Source organism: Bos javanicus, chromosome 10 (genome assembly GCF_032452875.1).
Source record: "Bos javanicus breed banteng chromosome 10, ARS-OSU_banteng_1.0, whole genome shotgun sequence".
In the NCBI taxonomy this organism is placed as follows: domain Eukaryota; kingdom Metazoa; phylum Chordata; class Mammalia; order Artiodactyla; family Bovidae; genus Bos; species Bos javanicus.
Window position 1 is genome coordinate 59,364,045 of NC_083877.1, and position 22,975 is coordinate 59,387,019.

Here is a 22,975-nt window from a genome sequence, read left to right on the forward strand (position 1 = left end):
CCTTCTCCGATGTTTCCTTCTACCTGTATTTTATACCTACCTACCTCCCAACTGGAGGTAAATCACTGTAGACATAAAACAAGTTTTACACTTGAGGAAACCATAACAAAAAATCAAATGCCAGGAAATAAATCATCAATAATATAATCTATGTATCTACGTTAAAACACACACAGACACACACACACAGGTTTAGTACATAAATTATTAACAAGTACGATGAAGTTTAAAAAAAAAAATCACTTCCCTAAGGGGACATTCACTGGATCTTGCAATCAGAGATATTTTCAAATCACGGCTGGTTTGACATGACAGTAGTATAGTGAGACTCAGCTAACTAAGTAATGGAACTAATTCGCCACAGCTTATCACTATGACTTTGCAAACAGAGCCTACTAGCACAATTCATCACAAATGATATTGTACTCAAAAGTTATGGAAGAGCTGGTAGGATAAATTTGTTGATAACAACTATCATATGTCTATCTAACCTAAAAGCAGATTGTATTTTAGTTGATTTTATTCTTCTAGATTAAATAAATAAAAGGGCATTCACCATGTAATTTTAATAAAAGTATAGTTTATTCAACATTATATCAACTAAAAATTGTAGTGGAAGGGAAGTGGAATTACTTCCATTATCACAATGTTCTGACTATTGATGTACTACTTTAAGAGAAAATAAAATATAATCATTAACATTTCTCTGATAAAAACAAAATATAAAGTACAACCAAAAAAACACTATGAGTTGCTTTGTTAATTTTTTGGTATGAACTCATTTAAAAGCCTGACTTAACACTGTTGAAATGTTGAAAAAATTATGTTTGGGCATGGCTGTTAAAAACTCCCAGAAGACATTCCCCTAATATCAGTGAGGTTTCTTGTCAATAATTATCTCTCTCTGTGCTCTTAAAGGAACACAGCTCAAGTAAGTATAACATTTTTCCAACTTTTCAATAGCATTGATAATTAGCAGAATAATGAAAAAAATGTCCAATACTTATACAACTAAAAGCATTTGCTTCTTGGTTTACCTATTCCTGAACACACAAATTCAAGCAATTCTAGTGCTTCCCGAACAAAATGGTTTACTAATAATAATATTTAGGATTAATTATCAAGATCACCATGGAGATGTAAAAAAATTTTTTTAAAAAGGAATAAAAATATTCTAACTGCATCTAGACTTTGCTGTACTAATATTTTCAGTATATCTGCCTTCCCTTTTTTTCAGATAACCCTAAAAAATTGTTCATAAACTGATATTTGTCAATGAATAAATAATAAACATGTTTTCTACTATTGAACTTGCTACATTAACAAGTTTTCTCTAAATCTTGGTGTAAAACCAGTGAAAAATGTTTAAGTTTCTGAAGAAGGCTTGGATTTAAAGGATGAAAACCAGAAAATATGTAGTTACTAAAATTAATACTTCATATACTTAAACTGCACCAGAGAAGCTGAGCTAAATGAAACAAAAAACAGTTCTACGACTGAAGCAGATGTGGTACCCCAGACAGAGCAAATAGAAAAAAACAATCCCTTTACAGAAAACCAAGAACTGAACATCTGCAGCATATGAAGTAAAAGCTTGGGTTACTTGAGCCTTTGCAGGGAGCTTCCTCACCTGAACAAGTCCTGCCACTTTCAACTATTAATGATACATTCTTCAGAAATGCAACAGATACTCTGTGGAAATGGAAAAATTTCTAACTGATTAAAATTTACTCCAACCTCTTCAAGCTTTAAAAAAAAAAAAAAGTAAATACATAACCACTCCCAATCTTGTCAAAGAAAAAAAAAGTAACCACTAAGTTAGAAAAATAAAGCAAAAGTTAAGTAAGTACATAAAAAAATTGGCTCTACCACAAAAGACAAAAACGCAGACACCAAAACTACTGCAGTTCTCCAAATCTTCAAATCTTTCAGTATCTTTTTTATATTTCTGACAGAATTCAGATTTATGTTTTAATGAATAAAACATGTTTACAATAGAAATAAGCAGAATAACTGCCACCATTTATTCAATCACCCATCCAATACTTATAGAATACTTACAGTATGATAGGAATGATAATACAAGACTTATCTCTGATTCTTACTGCAACCCACCAAGAAGTTCCCCTTTACAGGAACTGGGGGTGCTCAGGATAGATGAAGGAACTTGCTCAGGAGCCCAAAGTGAGAGAGCGCAATCCCAACCCATGTATGTTCCACCCCAGTCTGTGATGTTTTTGTGATGCCACCAGGGTCTTCCAGCACTGGGTTCTTTTTTATTATTTCATAAATAAGCCAAAGCTTTTAGTTGTGGGTAGCCCTTCATAACCCATAAATATGTATTTAGCAGAGTGGCTTTTCTTCAATTTTATGTTGAGCAGAAACAACATGACTCAAAGACCCTCTGAGTAAAATGTCCATTACATAATTGTTATTTTCAGAAATCTTCCAGTGGAGTTAGGAAACACATCAGGGATGACAGGAAGTATTAAATACATGAATTATTTACTGGTTCTAAGCAGCATCTTTTTAACAGATATGGTAAAAACCATCAAAGAGGGTGCAAAATAGGGCTCCATCTTTATCTGAAGGTAAGTATGTTCAAGAATGTTCCAAGGGCAGGACCATTCCACCCACCTCTAGACAGGAAGATGAAGCTCCAAATGCAAGGGGCTACCTTTCCAAAGCTAGATCTAAAACCCTGTAAAGATTACTAGCATAATTTTGCTGGTGAGAAGAAACACCAGCAATCATTTGCCACCATTAAAGAAAATAGTAAAATTATCCCATAACCCACAACCAAAAGAAATTATCAGTCCCATTACTGTGGACAAAAAAAAAAAAAAGGTTATTTTGAAGAGTAAGAGAACTTCTCTTTTTATGCTTCTATAAGTCAATTTAAATGAAACAAGCTAATTCTGCCACTAGTGAATCAAAGTAAAAATCACAATATTAATTCAAGAATGGCTTGTCTACCAGGTAAGAAATCTATGAGCAGGATTTTGCTACTATTCTCTAGTAGCAAGATCATTCCTAGGTTAAAGGTAGAACCATGAACACAATATTCTTCCCATTTCTTTAACCCAGTTTCTGTTTTCTTCTTTCGTTTGTTTCTGGTGTGATAAAAATGCAATCATCTTCTCCAGCAACACTTATCCCAATCAAAAATTCTCTTTACCCACTAACACCTCTCCCACCATCCCTCCTGGTGCTTCAGCAAATTCAAAGAAAGGCACCTGGCTCAAAGGACTGAAAATAATAAATATATAAAAATGGAAGCGGTCAACATTAATTTTGCAAGCTGAGATCTTTAATATGGCTGTGATGTCAATTAAATACAAGAGCTATCACGTAAAAACAAGTGACTAAACCCTGACTCTTGAAAAAGTATAACTACAGTCATATATTTCTTACTTAATGCATGAATAAACTGAATCCTTCCATTTGACCTGGCAATAATTACAACAGAAAACTAACTACAAGTCTGTATGTTGCTATAAACTTGTTCTAATGCAAAGCAAATGAAGTGTGTGTATACAGTGCGAGTATGTACACACACACACACATATAAACTTGCAAATAATTAAAGTAAATCTTTAGTTAGCTTTTTCTGCTTGCAGAAGAATTTGAATTTGCTGCTAAATTTCAGGGTTAGTTAAAAATTTTAGAGATGAACAGCTCCACCATGTGACAATAACTTAGCAAATAAAAGCTTAGAAATAAAGGGTACCTGCTGTTGCATGAAATCAGGCCTTTTTTTGATAAGATTATAAACAGTCACATATTTCATATATAGCACATAGGCCCTTTCCTCATCACGATCTAATCTGCTTTCTTCTGCAGTCTTGAAGATCTTCAGGGCACTCTGTACATAACTTAAAATCAGAGGAAAACATAATTATAACACTTGACACCTGGGAGGAAAAAGTCATGTATAAAGTCTACAGAGAATCTCAATACATTTCATAATTTAGACTGCACTACTTCAGAATTGATACAAAGTTAGATTTAAGTTTGGATACAACATGAAAATTTCCCTTATGCTACAATTAAATACTTACGTTTCCTAAATTTTTTGTATGTCACCAAACTGTTCAAAATGCACCTAAGACTAGTTTTGTTTTTTTTTTTAAACTTTACATAATTGTATTAGTTTTGCCAAATATCAAAATGAATCCGCCACAGGTATACATGTGTTCCCCATCCTGAACCCTCCTCCCTCCTCCCTCCCCATACCATCCCTCTGGGTCGTCCCAGTGCACTAGCCCCAAGCATCCAGTATCGTGCATCAAACCTGGACTGGCATCTCGTTTCATACATGATATTTTACATGTTTCAATGCCATTCTCCCAAATCTTCCCACCCTCTCCCTCTCCCATAGAATCCATGAGACTGTTCTATACATCAGTGTCTCTTTTGCTGCTAAGACTAGTTTTTAAAAGATTACTACAAAAGATAATCCTGAGGCAAACAGTCCTCCAGCATCCATATAATAGTCATACTCTACAACAGAGCTGTATACTACTCGTATTGAAGTAGGGGAGATAAAATAGTTACTATTTTAAAGTTAAATACTTTTCAATTCTCCTTACTCTTTTCTAATTAACCATGATGTAAAATTCTCCCCACCCAAGAAACTAGAGCCAGGAAAGGGGATGTGAGTTTAATCTTTTAGAGTTTTCTACACAATAGCTGAATGATTCACTGGCCCTAAAAGGAAAAGAGATTTAAAGTCTAAAAACATGTCATCTTAAAACTCCACTTCAATAAAATAATTTGAGGATTCTATGGCATTCATTCTAAGGACATTTTCCTGATTTAACAGTCCTCTGAAAGCAAATTAATAAAACAAACATTTCTACAAGAGGAATTCATTCACCTACAACTAAAGTTTCACCAACCAAGTTACAATACCGATCTTATACACGATATGCTTTATCAATAATTTATTTCTACAAAGCAGTGCATCCGGTTTTCTATATTTTTCAAACTATGCTCTAAGACTGAGACATGGATTAATGATGAAGTTGGTCAGGTGAAGGAATTAGAAAACCACAGAAAGGAACAGGGGCCAAAGCAGTCTCTAAGACGGAAGGCAGTCCTACACAAGGACAATCTGTCAGTGTGTATGCCCTCTCAAGCATAGCAGTGAAGGCCTAGAATAGAGGTAAACCAAACCAGAGCTTAATAAGGAGATTCTCTAAGAGTTTAGGAGTGGGTGCAATAGCCCTTAGGTTTTTCCAAATTTCTTTTCACTAAGATGCACGTAAATCTCATGGGCCCATACATACCAGATCTAGCTGAGACGGCTGCAATGCCTGTGTGAGTCCAGTGAACCAGCCACACATCTTAAAAGGATTCTAGCATCCGCTAGACTAGTACTATGACATTGTAACAGTATGAGTTGTGGTGGTACATTTAGGAAGTTCCTCCAAGATACCACTTCCTGTGGGGTCAGGGTAGTCCTAGAGCTAAAGCAGACACTGCTAAAACAGATTTATCTATTTTAAAATTAGATGAAGCTCTCTGAGACAGCTTCAAGATGGTTTTATCCTTCCCACTATTTCCTATTTGAAAATCATTCCAAGCGAGTTTAACAGAGCTACTTTCTCTATCACCCCATCAACACCAACTTGGCTCAAGAAATAGGCCAGTCACTCTCATTCTTCCGACCCCTTCCCTACCCAAAAATCTTTTTGAAAGCCCATATTATCTTCAGTAACCTTTAAGAGTATCAGTTCATTCTAGACTTTTCTTTCCTGATCCTCTTTAAAGTTCTTACTATTCTGTCTTCATCCATGTTGTATTGATATTTTCTTCCCATCTTGTTCATTTCCTCTACAAAATGACTTATAAAGATGTCCCAGTGCAATCACAGGTTTAAGATGCCTCTTCACAGGTTCATTTAGAATCATATATATTATTTTTTAGAGCCTTACATTTATCTCCAGTCACAGAACACGTGTTTTCCCCCAATTTCTAAAATCTGACTGCCTCAAGTGTAGGGTATAAGGCTGCCAAGACCCACCTTTCTTTCTGAAACTCTCTCAACTCTGTAATAATATAGTTACATATGTCCAAATCGTCTCCTTTGTTGGTCAAAATAAATTCAGAAGAAAAGTTCCCCTACTGCCTCCTGTCCTTACCGGAGATAAAACTATCAACAAGTTAACAATTTTAGTGATATCCCATTTTAAGCTAAATAACTTCCAATAAATATCAAAATACCCAGACTTCTCCATCTCTACTATATTTTATCTCTGGGCAAATTCAGGAAGGTATTATCTCTAGCCTCTACTACAACATACAGTTGACTTCAACATAAACAGACTGCATGTCCTCAAAAACAGACACACAAAAAATAAACCATTATGTTAAAAGTTCATGTCAAATTGGCACAAATACGGTGCTGAATACGGCATAAAAAATACATATTTCTTTTTTTTTTAATCAAAGAAAGACTGCTGCTAAGTCACTTCAGTCTTCTCTGACTCTGTGCGACCCATAGATGGCAGCCCGTGAAGCTCCCCCATCTCTGGGATTCTCCAGGCAAGAATACTGGAGTGGGTTGCCATTTCCTTCTCCAATGCATGAAAAGTGAAAAGTGAAAGTGAAAACACTCAGTCATGTCCAACTTTCAGCGACCCCATGGACTGTAGCCTACCAGGCTCCTCCGTCCATGGGATTTTCCAGGCAAGAGTACTGGAGTGGGGTGCCATTGCCTTCTCTAAGAAAGACTATGCTAGAACCATATTTTATATATGAGATACACAAGAATAAAAATGATCTTCAATTAAGTACATTTATACTGTTGCAAAGACATTAACTGTGGCTGAATGAGGTTTGTAGAATCCTTGCAGACTTTACCTCTTAAACTTACAATGTGATACATTTGTCCAGAGAACAGATAATATGCATATTAGCAGAATATGTATGTATTTTGCCAAGATAAAATTAAGAACTTCTCTAACTCATTTAATAAAATGGAAATAAATTAAAAGTTAATAGCTATCCCCCACATTTCATAAAGTTATTTTATATCACTTTGCTTTTACAGAAGACCTAACTCAATACTTCTTTTTCAGGAATGGAAAGAAATTCGAAGGGAATTTTTGCTTTCATGAAAAAAAGATAATTGTTTCCTTTCTTTACACTATTTTAGCTTACCAAACACTTCATAGAACACTCTAATTTTCAATAACAGATGATACCTGAATATAACTCAAACTAGCAAAGTATACATACTTCTTAGTGCTTATTTTCTCTGGTTTAACTTCTGTCTTCTTATTGAGGTCTTTTAGTGAAGAACTGAGGTAGAGTTCTTTAGGAACTGAAGCCACGGCAGGCATGATGAATAATCTTTACTCTTCCACTTCCGCAATGAATCGTGTACTTCATTAAAAGGAGTTCTTTTCTGAAACAAAATGAACACATATAATCCTAAATCCACCAACAGATGAATTGATGAAGAAGATACGGTACATATATACAATGGAATACGACTCAGCCATTAAAAGAATGAAACTGCCATTTGTAGCAACATGAATGCAACTAGAGATTATTATACTAAGTGAAGTAAGTCAGAAAGAGAAAGACGAATACCATATGATATCTCTTATATGTGGAATCTAAAATACGGCACAATAGAACCTACTAAAAACAGAAACAGATTCAGAGACATAAAGAACGGACTTGCGATCGTGGCGGGGAAGGCACAGTAGAGAGGAGAGCCGGGGGGAGGGACGGACTGGGAGTTTGGGGTTGGTGGGTGCAAACTATTACATTTTGATAGGTAACAACAGGTGCTAGCACAGGGAACTAAACTCAGTATCTGTGATAAACCACAACAGAAAAAATATACAGAAAGATGTAGGATATATATATGTATGACTGAGTCACTTTGCTGTACAGCAGAGACTGGCACAACAGCTGTAAATCAATTTATACTTCAATCAAAAAAGAGAGAACTTTTTCCCTATCACTTACTTCCACAATCTTAATGCTCTTCATTCTATCAGTTTAGGAATATTAGATGAATGGACATCAATGAACACTGACTCCTATGATGCTGAGTAAGGTACAACTTAAGGGGGGAAAAGGCTTCTGCTCACCTACGTCAAACTCCAAAAGTACCCCAATTTGCTTTGATTCTAGTCACATTTTACATTAAATATTAATGCTTTCTCATTTCTTGATACTCATCCCTTCCAACCTTGTGCCACTAATCCACTCTTATTCACCAAACCTAGCTATTTTTCTCTAAAAGTCATTGTTATAATTTTAAATTTTTTCCATCTATACCATCTCTATGCATCTACAAACACAGATTTAATTAAGCACTTGAATCAGTAGTCTCAGATCTATGCATTTAGAAACAAAGATCTCATACATAAACATTTTCTACTCTCCCCCCTGCCCCCCGCCCTGTGAGTTCTATGTCTAAACCTATCAGTGATAGGGCAGAAAAAGCTCTGAACCATACCATAACTCCCAAATGGATTAATCAACATTAAATACATCCTTCTCCTTAGGTATCTAACTCATCAACAATGCATCTCCAGGGGAACACGTGTAAACCCATGGTTGATTCATATCAATGTATGGCAAAAACCACTACAATATTGTAAAGTAATTAGCCTCCAACTAAAATAAATAAATTTTTAAAAATTAAAAAAAAAAGAAAAAGAGAGTGACACCACCAGAAAGCAAAAAATAAAAATAAACCAAAAAAAAAAAAGAAAAAAAGCAATGCATCACCAAAGCAGCAAAGAGCATCCAATAAAGAAAGAATACGATAGGGATCCCTTGGATTTCCAGATAATAACACTGAGGGTCTTACCTTATAAGAAACATAATGCTACATGTTAAATTCACAAAGGATATATAAGTCATGGCCCCTGATCTCCCAAGATAAACAGTTTAACTGGAGAACATTCCCTAACCCGCTATGCTCAGCACCTCCTCAATCTCTGCTTATGCCCCTAAAGCTGAGTGAAAAAGCATGAATACATACAACATGACACCTTTTGTATGAAGTTTTAAAACAAACTAAAACTAGCAATATACTGCTTAAGGATAAAAATCAGATAAACCTATAAATAAAGGTAGGAACAGTAAACATAAAATTCTATTTCTGGAAATGTGGAGGGTATAATGCACACATGGAGCTTCAGGGGTATCAGTAAAGTCAGGTTTTATTTCTCAAGTTGGGTGGTATATTCACAGATGCTCACAGATGATCATTTTATTTATGTATTTATTTAAGTATAATTGATTTACAGTATTATACACTACAGGTGTACAATACAGTGATTCACAGTTTTTAAAGGTTATATTCCATTTATAGTTATTAGAAAATATTGGCTATATACATCCTCTAGCTTATTTTACATATATTAGTTGGTGTGTTGTGCTGAGTCACTTCAGTCACGTCCAACTCTTTGCGACCTCATGGACTGTAAGCCACCAGCCTCCTCTGTCCATGAGATTCTCCAGGCAAGGATACTGAAGTGGGTTGCCATGCCCTCCTCCAGGGGATCCTCCCAATCCAGGGACAGAACCTGAGTCTCTTACATCTCCCGAATGGGCAGCTTGGTTCTTTTACTACTAGCGCCACCTGGGAAGCCCATAATAGTTGGTACAGATGATCATTTTATTGTAAGGCTTTTATAGCATATAAAATAACATGTAATGTACTTAACATTTAAAATTTTAGAGAAACCAATTATATTAATATTCTATTAACAATGCAAATGTGAATAAAATATCCAGCTGTATAAAAATATGAAAAGAATACCCAGACAGATGTAAGTTAGAAGTTATGGGTGAAACAAGTAAACGTAAAGTTTATGTTTGTAAGCACTCATTAAAAAGACAAGACAGATTTGGAATAGAGTCTGGTATATATAACATCACTGAACACAGCTTCCACACAGTGTTATGACGGGAAGCAAGAGCACAGCATTAAGGAACAAAGGAATGGAAGTAGACTGTAGATAACTTTTTTAAAATGGCAATGAGAAGGAATATGATGGGACAGAGTAGTGCTTCAGAAACATAATTTCTTCTGAAACATAAGCAACGGTTGAGGAATAATACTTCTGACTAAGGAAAAGCACACTAAGGCCAAGAAACTAAGTTTCCTGGAAGGTGCTCAAGGAAACGGGAGGCCTTAGTGATGCTACAACAGAAGGTGACCGAGGGCAAGGAATGTTGGAGCTTGGACTATTCAGGAAGGCTAGAGGACACAGGGCTTCCCTGGTAGCTCAGCTGGTAAAGAATCGCCTGCAATGTAGGAGACCCCGGTTCAATTCCTGGGTCAGGAAGATTCCCTGGAGAAGGGATAGGCTACCCACTCCAGTATTCTTGGGCTTCCCTAGTGGCTCAGATGGTAAAGAATCTGCCTGCAATACAGGAGACCTGGATTTGATCCCTGGGTTGGGAAGATCCCCTGGAGGAGGGCATGGCAACCCACTCTAGTATTCTTGCCTGGAGAATCCCCATGGACAGAGGAGCCCGGCGGGCTACAGTCCACAGAGGGTCGCAAAGAGTTGGACACAACTGAGCAACTAAGCACAGCAGAGGACAGAAGGTTAAGGGTAATAAAACTTACCCTGCCTTTTCTACCCCCACCTAGCTCAGCTAGGATTTTAAGCTTACTCAGTCATAAGAAACATTTGCTCCCCCTGATATAGGCTAACTCTTGAAATACAATTTCCAAAAAGCCCAATGATTTTTCACTGGTAACACTAAGTGTACTAAGATAAGGATTAACGCCAGAGATAAACAGAGTAACTTAGCACCAGTCCGATAGTATCTGTTTTTTCCAACTCTATCCTTTTTCTGGGTCATTAAGTATTAGTGGTATAATCACAGAACACACATTCAAAAAGTCAGGTAGAGTCTATTTTGTTGATTCCTGACAATCAAGTTTCTTGGTTGGGAAAGAGAGCTATTTATTTGAACCTTCTAAGTTGAAGGTCGAGAATATGTCTCAGTCAAATCTGTTTCTCATGATTACCTTAAAAGCTTGGATCTTTGAAAGACAAAGAATATTAAAATGTATATGCTATCTAGGCAACTTAAAATAAAAAACCATTAGCTATTTCAAAGTTAAATTCAATTTGAACATTCACAGATATTCTACCATAGAAGATATTGTGCTCCTAGGAACTCAAAAATTATATGCGATCCATTTCCTCACAAAGTTTAAAAACTAACGTGAAAGAGAAAATATTAAGTAGTGTTAATACAACATGTAACCATAAGTATCAAACTATAAAGTATAAATAATGTACAATAAGAAAAATTAAGAAGATCAAGTATAACTAGAGGGATCTTAGGAAGCATCAGGCAAGGGACTGCATTTATGTGAGTCTTGGTGAGAGAAGGCTTTTTGATAGATGAGCAAGTATGAGGAAAAAGTCAAAAAGTAAAGAATATCTTTGGGAACTAGCCAGGATAGAGAATGCACAAGATTTGCTGGTTAGATTATATTCTTTGCAGCCAAAGATGGAGAAGCACTATACAATCAGCAAAAACAAGACTGGGAGTTGACTGTGGCTCGGATCATGAACTCCTTATTGCCAAATTCAGGCTGAAATTGAAGAAAGTAGAGAAAACCACTAGACCATTCAGGTATGACATACAATGGGAGTAAGAAATAGATTTAAGGGACTAGATCTGATAGACAGAGTGCCTGATAAACTATGGATGGAGGTTCATGACATTGTAAAGGAGACAGGAATCAAGACCATCTCCAGGAAAAAGAAATGCAAAAAAGCAAAATGGCTGTCTGAGGAGGCCTTACAGATAGCTGTGAAAAGAAGGGAAGGAAAAAGCAAAAGAGATAAGGAAAGATATACCCATTTGAATGCAGAGTTCCAAAGAATAGCAAGGAGAGATAAGAAAGCCTTCCTCAGTGATCAATGCAAACAAATAGAGGAAAACAATAGAATGGGAAAGACTAGGGATCTCTTCAAGAAAATCAGAGATACCAAGGGAACATTTCAGGCAAAGATGGGCTCAATAAAGGACAGAAATGGTATGGACCTAACAGAAGCAGAAGATATTAAGAAGAGGTGGCAAGAACACACAGAAGAACCGTACAAAAAAAAACCTTCACGACCCAGATAATCACGATGGTGTGATCACTGATCTAGAGCCAGACATCCTGGAATGTTAAGTCAAGTGGGCTTTAGGAAGCATCACTACAAAGCTAGTGGAGGTGATAGAATTCCAGCTGAGCTATTTCAAATCCTGAAAGACAATGCTGTGAAACTGTTGCACTCAATATGCCAGCAAATTTGGAAAACTCAGCAGTGGCCACAGGACTGGAAAAGGCCAGTTTTCATTCCAATCCCAAAGAAAGGCAATGCCAAAGAATGCTCAAACTACCGCACAACTGCACTCATCTCACACACTAGTAAAGTAATGCTCAAAATTCTCCAAGCCAGGCTTCAGCAATACGTGAACTTCCAGATGTTCAAGCTGGTTTTAGAAAAGGCAGAAGAATCAGAGGTCAACTTGCCAACATCCGCTGGATCATGGAAAAAGCAAGAGAGTTCCAGAAACACATCTATTTCTGCTTTAATGACTATGCCAAAGCCTTTTGACTGTGTGGATCACAATAAACTGTAGAAAATTCTGAAAGAGATGGGAATACCAGACCACCTGACCTGCCTCTTGAGAAACCCATATGCAGGTCAGGAAGCAACAGTTAGAACTAGACATGGAACAACAGACTGGTTCCAAATAGGAAAAGGAGTACGTCAAGGCTGTGTATTGTCACCTGCTTATTTAACTTCTATGCAGAGTACATCATGAGAAACGCTGGGCTGGAAGAAGCACAAGCTGGAATCAAGATTGCCAGGAGAAATATCAGTAACCTCAGATATGTAGATGATACCACCCTTATGGCAGAAAGTGAAGAACTAAAGAGCTTCTAAATGGAAGTGAAAGAGGAGTGAAAAAGTTGGCTTAAAGCTCAACATTCAAAAAACTAAGATCATGGCATCCGGTCCCATCACTTTATGGCAAACAGACGGGGAAACAATGGACACAGTGGCTGACTTTATTTTTCTGGGCTCCAAAGTCACTACAGATGGTGACTGCAGCCATGAAATTAAAAGACACTTGCTCCTTGGAAGGAAAGTTATGACCAACCTAGACAACATATTAAAAAGCAGAGACATTACTTTGCCAACAAAGGTCCATCTAGTCAAGTCTATGGTTTTTCCACTGGTCATGTATGGATGTGAGATTTGGATTATAAAGAAGGCTGAGCGCAAAAGATTTGATGCTTTTGAACTGTGGTGTTGGAGAAGACTCTTGAGAGTCCCTTGGACTGCAAGGAGATCCAACCCGTCCATCCTTAAGGAGATCACTCCTGGGTGTTCATTGGAGGGACTGATGTTGAAGCTTAAACTCCAATACTTTGGCCACCTGATGAGAAGAGCTGACTCATTTGAAAAGACCCTGATGCTGGGAAAGATTGAGGGCAGGAGGAGAAGGGGAAGACAGAGGATGAGATGGTTGGATGGCATCACCGACTCGATGGACATGGGTTTGGGTGGACTCTCGGAGTTGGTGATGGACAGGGTGTGCTGTGGTTCATGGGGTCGCAAAGAGTCGAACACGACTGAGCGACTGAACTGAACTGAAGGCCTGAAAAATAGTCTAGAAACATATAAATGGAAGGCTGTGAATGTCATGTTAAAGCATTTAGTTTTTTTCTAAAGGTAACAGAGAGCTATAAGCAAAGATCTAAGAACAGTTACATGATCCAAACTAACAGTACAAGGTTAGGCTTTAAAAGACTAGAGATAAGGAAGACATTAGTTACACATTATAATGATCCTAAGGAAAGATGATGAAGGTCAGAAGTAGGGCAGCAGAGATGGAATGGAGGAGGCAGATAAACATTAGAGACACCACAAAGGTGTCTTCTTTGACTGAGACAAATTCTTGACAGAACTTGACAACTGATTAGACACTCGGGGGCAAAGTACAGGGATAAGATTGTGAGGACATCAAAGTTTTTAATGAGGGTTTCTAGGAGAAAGATTCTGATTTTTTTAAGTTATCTTTTCTGTCCTTATTTGATTTTTGAGAACAGCTGAAACAAAGAACAACTTTCTCTGATGACATCATCAGAGGATCACAGTTGTTTCCATTTTCATTCATTAAGTTGTAAGTTATACTGTCAAACAGATCCTGAGTGTTAAAAACACATCCAGCATTGCCTCAATTTCTATTTCAGCCTCTACAATCACATATATTTCTGGAGAAGTCAAGGCACAAGGTAAAGGTACTTTTCCCTAATTGAATGAGAAAGCAAAGAAAAATACGAATCCAACTTAAATGCATGTAAACTTTAATGAATTATATTTTTGATAAGTCACTCTGCTGCATTTTGCCATTAAAGAAATTTTAAAAGAGAATGACATAAAATAACTCAAGGCCAGAATAACTGAATGGATTTACAATTTCTTACTTTGGCTGCAATAGTAACAACAAACCCACTGATACTTACAATGGGAATGTTCAATAACTACAGAACTCAAATAATTTTAAAAGCTGCTTGTGTAGCTCTAGAACTAAATACAACATATAACCCAAGAAAACTATGTACACTTCAAAAAAGATTTTAAGTACAAAAAAATGAAATAAATGTATGTAAGAAAAAAGGTCTTCTAAAACAAAAAATAAATGCTTAAGACGTGTAAACCTGACAAACACTAAGGACTCCAGCTTAATCAAACAGCAATGCTCTGAAAACGAAAACCAGGCAGTACTGAAAATGAGTGGATAATAGGGAGAAAATGGAAGGCATATATACCCCGCCTCTTCCCTTTTGACATCTTTCTGATCCTTCCAAAGAGAATTAGCGATTGGATAACTTGAACCACAGAGTAAAGACTAAAAAGTAAAAAAAGTAAGAACTGAGGTTTCTGGTCATTCAGACTGGTCAAGATACCTGACCTAGGGCTTCACACCAGTTACTGCCAAGGTTGCTGGCAAGACTGAAAGGAAAGTGAAGTTTGTCTTTGTTGGCCGTCCATCATCTCATCTCCCCCCATCTCTGGCCTTCAGACAGCAATAGTATTCCTGAGACATCATCCGACTGTCTTAAATTTCATATAATCCATTCAACACCCTTCCAGTTAAAATGCCCAGACAATTTGATGAAATAATCTGTTTCAAAGAAATACTTGAGGGCTGAACTCTTTCAAGGATTAAATCACTGCTAAAAAACAAAACAAAATTTATAGTATTGTCTGAGTATTTACTCTGTGTCCAGTGACAAGCACAGTGTTTTAAACAATCAATTCAGAAGGTCACAATCATCATTAAAAAAAAAACGACACACAACTAAATCCTAAAGAGAAAATATCAGACCATGTCACACATAGTAAGGTTAAGAATTGTTTCATGAAATTTTAGTTTAAAAAAAAAAAGAAAGAAATTTTAGTTTAGGCTATGTGTACCTGTGTATGTACCTACAGAGCACTGGGTAGAAACATGAAATGTATTTCTTGCTATAGGTTACAACTGAAAAAGTGAAGAAGTCCTGCAGAGCAATGCTATACTCCAAGTGTGGTCTACAGACCAGTGCTGGTTGAGGAATTGCTGGTTTACCAGTCTGTGATAAAATAAGCTTATAACAGGGAGGCCTGGCGTGCTGCTATTTCATGGGGTTGCAAAGAGTCAGACATGACTGAGCGACTGAACTGAACTGAACTGAAACCAATTAAGCACACTGAATTTTTCATAGTATCAAGACTTTCTTTAGGAGGAGAGCAGTGTACTCATTTATATTCTAGTACAAGCTGCAAGCCTATAATAGAGACTGGCTACTTTGAGTAACTGCTCTAGGGGGATAGAGAATACCACAGGGCTTCTGGTCACAAATATCTTGGTCTAGTTACCAAGACCAAACTAATACTCATTAAATAATAAGCCAACAACTAATTCCTACAATATACATTTATATATATATATATAAATGCACAAATATATTAACTCCATTCATTGGGAAGTAAAAAGGAGGGAAAAATTCAGTGTAACTTGGGGCAAGGGGGGAGCTTCTTCCAGCCCAGACTATACTCTTTTATGCTGATCCTTTGTCCTTCAAAAACCAATTTACGTGAAGTCCCTGGAGGTCCAGTGGTTAAGATTCTACACTTCCAGTGCAGGGGGCACAAGTTCGATCCCTACTTAGGGAACTAAGATCCCACATGCCGCAAGGTGTGGCCAAAACAACAATAGCAACAACTTAAGTTTCACCTCTTCCATCCTTGATGGTCCCAGATCTGGAGTTTATTTCTTGGTCTAAATTCTATACTATTTGTTACCTATATCATTCTTTCAGTACAGAATTTGGACCAGATGCCAAGTGTGACTACACTTTAAGTTACTCATACGTCATAAGCATGCAGTATCATGATGCTGTGATAAAAGACAGCCACCTGCCCTAAGGACAGGAGTTAGCCATGAAGAGAGTCAGAAAGGAGGGCATGCAGAAGAGGAAATCAACACAAACAAAGACACAAAAAGAGGAATCAGGACAAAAAGAGTAAAGTAGTGAGAAAAATAAAGAATACAATAGGAATTATTAGGAAATAATCAATTAGATCAAGGAATTATACTTACTCATCTTTACAAGTCATTACTCTAACATGCTAGATCTCTAATAATTACTTCAGTAGTCCTTAGAGTCAATCTTTAATAACTGCTGGCTAGCAATAATAAATTCTATTAGGTAAAGCAAGGGAGTTATATGATGGAGAACTTTTGAAACCACCCAAAGTTATCTATATTTAATTCAGCCCACAGTAAGAAGCCAGACCTTCCTATAGTACTTCTGGGCAGGTCAAAGTGGGACATGTAAGATAGATGTGAAGGAAACAGAAACAAGGGAATGATACTCTAGAAAAGAATAAGGAGCAGGCCACAGAAGAAAGAACATAAACAGGTAGAAAGATGCTTTGACTGAAACAATGTTTTCTCTCTTAAGTGCATACACACACACACTTTGAAACCCTGAGAAATGGGAACAATGGGAGTGCTATTAACAAAACAAAGGAATACTGCAGTTTAAAAAACTGACCAGTCTACAGCAGCGTCTCTCAACGTGGGCACTACTCACATGTTGGGCTGAAGAACTCTTTGCTGTGGGGCTGCCCTACACATGGTAGTAGGTTTAGCAGCAGCCCTGGCCTCACCCACTAGATGCCAGTAGTATCCACATCTCTCCAGTTGTGACAACCAGTAATGTTTCCTGACGGACAAATGTCCACGATGGGGGTGGGGGGCAGGGGAGGCAAAATTAACCCCATATAAGAACCACTGATTTACAAAAAAAATTTGAACATGTTAAGTACATGAAAAAGAAATAGTATCTAAAAAAAGATGCCCTGATAGAGATGTAAATATGTAATTAGATACCAAGTTTACAGAAAGCCAAATAGATATTAAATCAACTATTAAGACGTTAATGTTAACTTTTATAATCCTTATTGTTTTGGGAGATAACAAAGTATTGACATGAATAGATTATCTAGGATAGTTTAAATAATTCTATTCTCTTCACTTTTATGTATATTTTAAAACTTCTAAAATAGTTTTAAAAACATAATCATCATTCACACTAGTAACTAATATCAGGAGAATGAATCACTAAGGAAATGATATCTTGTTTCTCTAGAGCTGACAAGATACCTTAAGGACTGGAACCTGGAGAATTCCAAAGTTGCAAAGTTCTTACACTGCTAAAAAGAAAAACAGAGTCAAATAACTAGCCTTAGTTTTGAAGAGTGACTAAAAACTGGCTTCAATCTGGTAACATTTAGAATACAAAGTGCAGGGCTGGGGGCTAGAGAGAATACAAAGAATATACCTCCTCATGTAGTTCTACCTCGTAAGAGGAAAGGTAAGTACACAATGGTAATACAAAGCAACTACCCTAATATAGGCACGAACATGCCACGCCGAAAGTTTCTTGGTTTTATTAAGAAGGATCATTCCTAGAAAATAGACAAGGGTAACTGTTTTACACAATAAATAGGTGTCTTTCTACATATGTAACCTTGCTCCATTTCTTATCTCTTCTCCCTCTTTATCTCTTCAATTTTTCTTAACTGATGCCAAATGGATGAGCTGGGAACCCAACTGTACTTAGTAAGTACCAGAAAAAAAGCTATGGTTTGCAACCCTAGCTGTATATTAGAATCACCCAAGAACTCGAAAAAAATACTCATGCCCAGAATCCATTCCTAAATAGTTCAATTAGAATCTGAGTGAGATTTGAACATAAGATTTTTATAAAGCTCCTCAGGTTAATTCTAACATACACTCAAGACAGAGAACCATGAGCACAAAGAATGGATATAAGTATGTTGCTGCTGTTGCTGCTAAGTCGCTTCAGTCGTGTCCGACTCTGTGTGACCCCATAGACAGCAGCCCACCAGGCTCCCCCGTCCCTGGGATTCTCCAGGCAAGAACACTGGAGTGGGTTGCCATGTCCTTCTCCAATGCATGAAAGTGAAAAAATAAAGTGAAATCGCTCAGTCGTGTTCCACTCCTAGCGACCCCATGGTCTGCAGCCCACCAGGCTCCTCGGTTCATGGGATTCTCCAGGCAAGAGTACTGGAGTGGGGTGCCATTGCCTTCTCCATAAGGATGTTACTAGAAGCAATAAAACAGTCTGAAGATGACAATTAGTTTTCAGCTGAAATCAACATCTTAAGTTATATCATTCCCAACCTACCAAAAATTATGAGAAATCATTTTTATTTTTAATATTTTATAATTAAAAAGCTAAAGTAAAACCTCCAGGATTCCTATACCCACAGCTTTTCAATCTGTTTGAAATTGATATTATAATGTATAATAATTTCATTTCATGACATCAGAGAGACATCAGGACAAATATCATATATCACTTACATGTGGAATCTAAAATAATGATATAGGTGAACTTATTTACAAAACAGAAATAGATTCATAGACATAGAAAACAAGCTTATGATCACCAAAGGGGAAAGGGAGTAGGGAGGAATAAATTTGGAATTAACAGACACACACTACTATATGTAAAATGAATAAACAATGAGGACCTACTGTATAGCACAGGGAACTATACTCTGTATCTTATAATATCCTATAATGCCAACAAATCTAAAAAAAGAATATATATATATATGACTGAATCACTTTACTGTACACCTAAAACACTGTAAATCAACTATACTTCAATTTAAAAAAAGACATGCAGGTTCACATCATTATTGGTACATTTCAGATAATTTAGTATTATGAAAGACTAAACTGTAATGTGTTAGAAAAGACAAAGTTTAGCTCTCTCAACACTAACTTTATTCACTACGCATGAGTACTGTGTTACTTGAATTAGTATGGTTATAAATATGTAATTCCAAAATAAGTTTAATATAATATTTCATATTTACTAATAAATTCTATATTATGAAAGTACTGCAAGTCTTAGTTTCATTTCCACTTACTATCATATAACTCTGGGCAAATTCCTTAAATCCTCCAATGCCACCAGTGCCATTGCTCAGTTTATTTTCATCTGCAAAATGGAAATAATCCATCTGCTTCTATAAAGTTTTCAAAGGTAGCAAATGAAAAAATTTTTTCAAAAAGTGCTCCAAAAATTATAATGTGCCATGAGACGGCTAAAAAAAATCAGAAGTGTAACTTACTCTGCATCTACTATTATATCTAAATATTAGTCTAACACAACCTTGTCAACAAAATTATGGTATGCTCAAGATGGCCACAAGTTATTATCAGCACTGGCTCCTTCAAAAGTCTATTATCTGGTGGAGGGAGGACTCTAACTGCTCTAATGAACAGAGAATGTTGGAAGTAATGCTGTGCCAATTTCTGGGTCCAAGCTTGAAAAGATTTTAAGAGAAAGCTTCCACTCCTTCAAACACTTGCTCCTGGAACTCAGCCTCCATGCTGTGCTATGTCTAAGACACATAAAAAGGCTATACCACAGGCACTCCTGTCGCGTCTCAGCTGAACTCTCAGCCAACAGCAACTGCCATCGATGGGAATGAGCCATCCTGGATGTTCTGCCCAGCTGAGTTTTCAGATGGATATCGGACTACAATACAAGAAACCTTCATCGAGAAGCAACCAGCTGAATCCAGCTGGCCCAAGAAACATGAGATAATAAACTGTAGCTTTAAGCTACTTTGTTTTAGAGTGAAGTGTTATATAGCAATAGGCAACTGGGACAATAACCAAGATTAAAACAAAAAAGACTCAATAATGTTTAACTTATTATCACCTCATATTTAATGAACACTTTTTCCCTTTCATCTCTCCAAAAATAAGTATATTTTCATGTTCATAATAAAATATAATGTTCATAATAAAATATAATGCCAGACATTTTATGGAAAAAAATCTGATGTACTGACTCTTCTACTTTACAGAAGCCATCCTGGTTCTTTCCTATTGTGTTCATACTAATAAATAAAAGCCATAACAACTGACAAAGTTCAAGTAAATATATTAAAAAATTAAATTACAGAAAGACATCCTTAAAATATTTTTGTTTTTCTCACTCATTGTTTTCTCAAAAACTACAATTCATACCTATGTGCAATTAGTATGTATTTATGTCATTAGTGACAGGTTGTGTGTTCTTACTATCTAATTTAAAAGATGCACCTAATGTGTCACAAGAAATGGAATACTTATTTCAACATGTTAGAAACATAACACAACCTACCGGAAACCTTTCAGACAGATGAGACCAGTATTCTGGAATCATGACAAATGATCTAAATACATCATGAAAGACATTCAACAATGAATCTTAAACAGAATCTGTTGAAATGCAAAATCTGCTTACATAGCAAAGCCACAGAAAAAGCCTACAAGAGGAACACTTGCCTAACAAAGACCACTGGGCATTTTTCATGGCTGCAGTAGAAAGCATACAAAAATTAGGATGTTTGCAGATTTACAGAGAGTAAAATCTTTATTTTGGCATCCCCTATAGTTGAAACCCTCAGGGCTCTTAACAAGTATTAAATTCCTTAGATTCTGCAACACCTCTGTCTTCAGGTAAATATTTTCTTAGTGATTAAGGGACTTGTTTCAAGGTCACAAAATGAACTGGAGGCAAGAAATAAACCGAGAAGTGTGGCCTGCAGCTTTAGGTATAAATTCAGGGTTCTAATAATTTCCAAGGTGGAGTGGAGGTGAAATTAACTTATCCCACAATTCCAGGAGAGAGGGCACATTTTAGGAAAGAAAAGCTTTTATTTGAGGAAGTCACAGTTTTAACTCTGATGCGCTCATAGTTTCTTTAAACGCAATTTTGAACTTCACTAAAAGCAAGTTTGACTGGATCAGAAGACGGACTGAAAAACACTCTGAGAGGTTGTATTAAGGCCTGGGGATGCAGCTCGACAGCAAGTAAATCCGAGAACGGAGGCAAGAGGAAGGAGGTCAAAGTCGGTCTGACTGTCCAAGAAGATGGAAGAATGGTCAAGGCCACCTTTCGAGACCGGAAAACCTGAGCCCACGCGGAACTGGCTGGGCAACCCTAGGTGGACAGCAGGAAAGACTTGAGGTTGGGCCCTTCCTCCAAAAGCCGATTGTCCCACCCCTCTCCGAGGACAGAGCTTGTCTCCCGGGTGATCAGCAGCTGGTGTAAGGTAAGGGGCTTCGCTGCGGTCGGATTCCCAAGGATCCAAGGCCAGGACCCAGCCCCGCACTCACCTTGGAGCCCGGCGCACTTCACTAACGCCGGCCTCCTCGCCAAAGGCCCATCTCCCACCAACTCGAGGAAGAATCGCTATCCGGACGGAAGCCAGCCCAGCTCATCCCCGATTCCCAATTTGCACTGCGTTGCGACGCGTCGCGTATCTGACGTCACGTTGCCCGCGCGCGCCCTTGACTATTTGCCCCTCCCCAGTTCCAGCTCTGCCTGTGGCAGCTTCGCCTGAGGGCCGAGGAGGGCTAAAGAGGACGGTCTGGCTGGACGGTCTGGGTAGCGACCAGGCTACGCTTAGTTGGGGCGAGCTTGTCCGCCCGTCCCCTGCGCCCTGCATTTCTCAGACTTAGTTTCATCACCTGGTATTAACTCTCATCCTGGGCCTTGCAGCGCTGGAGGCAGTGCTGCCTTTAACTCTATGCTTCTTTCTCTTCAAATTGGAGGTTTAAAGCTGACTAGAAAGAGGATGTGAATCTCAAATTTTGGCCAAAAGTTTAACATTCTCCGAAGCCACGCCTCTGGTAAGAGAAGAATGGATACGGTTCTAAAGCATATTATATATGCGCAAACACAGTTAAAAGCCTAGTCTAAAAAAGCAAAAAGAGTGGTCCGAACTTTGTCGTGAGGTGATTCTTTATAGGTAATTGAATGCTCCGATTATATGTAAAATAAAGTAGCTTGGATGGAGTGATAGGCCATGGTCACTTAAGTCCTCAGGGACAATCCAAGCGTCTCATGGATGGAAAAGCTGGAAAGTGGGGTCTGTCTATTAAGTGCGTTAAGTAAAAGGGTGTGCCAAATAGGTGTTCAATAAATTCGTAATAAATGAAAGCAACTAGTCAAATAGTGTTTCACACATAGTAGTCTTTCCATTGGATTTCCCAGGTTGGCTCAGTGGTAAATAATCTGCTTGCCGATGCAGGAGATCTGAGTTTGGTGCCTTGGTCAGGGAGATCCCCTGCAGTAGGAAATGGCAACCCTCTCCAGTATTCTTTCCTGGAAAATTCCAAGGACAGAGGAGCCTGGTGGCCCACAGACCATGAGATCACAAGAAGTTGGATACCACTGAGAGATTGAGCATACGCAAACACACACAGTCTTCCCATTAATGTTAATTTCCTTTCTTTTGCAGTGGAATACCTGCAAAAATACAGTACTTCTTTTATATCAAAGATATACACTGTTTTCCCGAAGGATTAAGATTGATATAAT

At 37.5% G+C, this 22,975-nt stretch overlaps 1 protein-coding gene across 1 annotated transcript in view; it reads right to left on the reverse strand.

The window, feature by feature from the left end:
- The window catches only part of USP8 (ubiquitin specific peptidase 8), a 55,571-nt gene extending 33,659 nt beyond the window's left edge, over window positions 1–21,912 (reverse strand). The window contains exons 1-3 of the mRNA XM_061428780.1: window positions 21,769–21,912; window positions 7,246–7,414; window positions 3,731–3,875 (exon numbers count right to left, since the gene is read on the reverse strand). Coding sequence (XP_061284764.1) covers window positions 3,731–3,875; window positions 7,246–7,349 — 249 coding nt within the window. The 5' untranslated portion in view covers window positions 7,350–7,414; window positions 21,769–21,912. The remainder of the gene's footprint in view (window positions 1–3,730; window positions 3,876–7,245; window positions 7,415–21,768) is intronic.
- Between the last annotated feature and the right edge of the window lie 1,063 nt (window positions 21,913–22,975).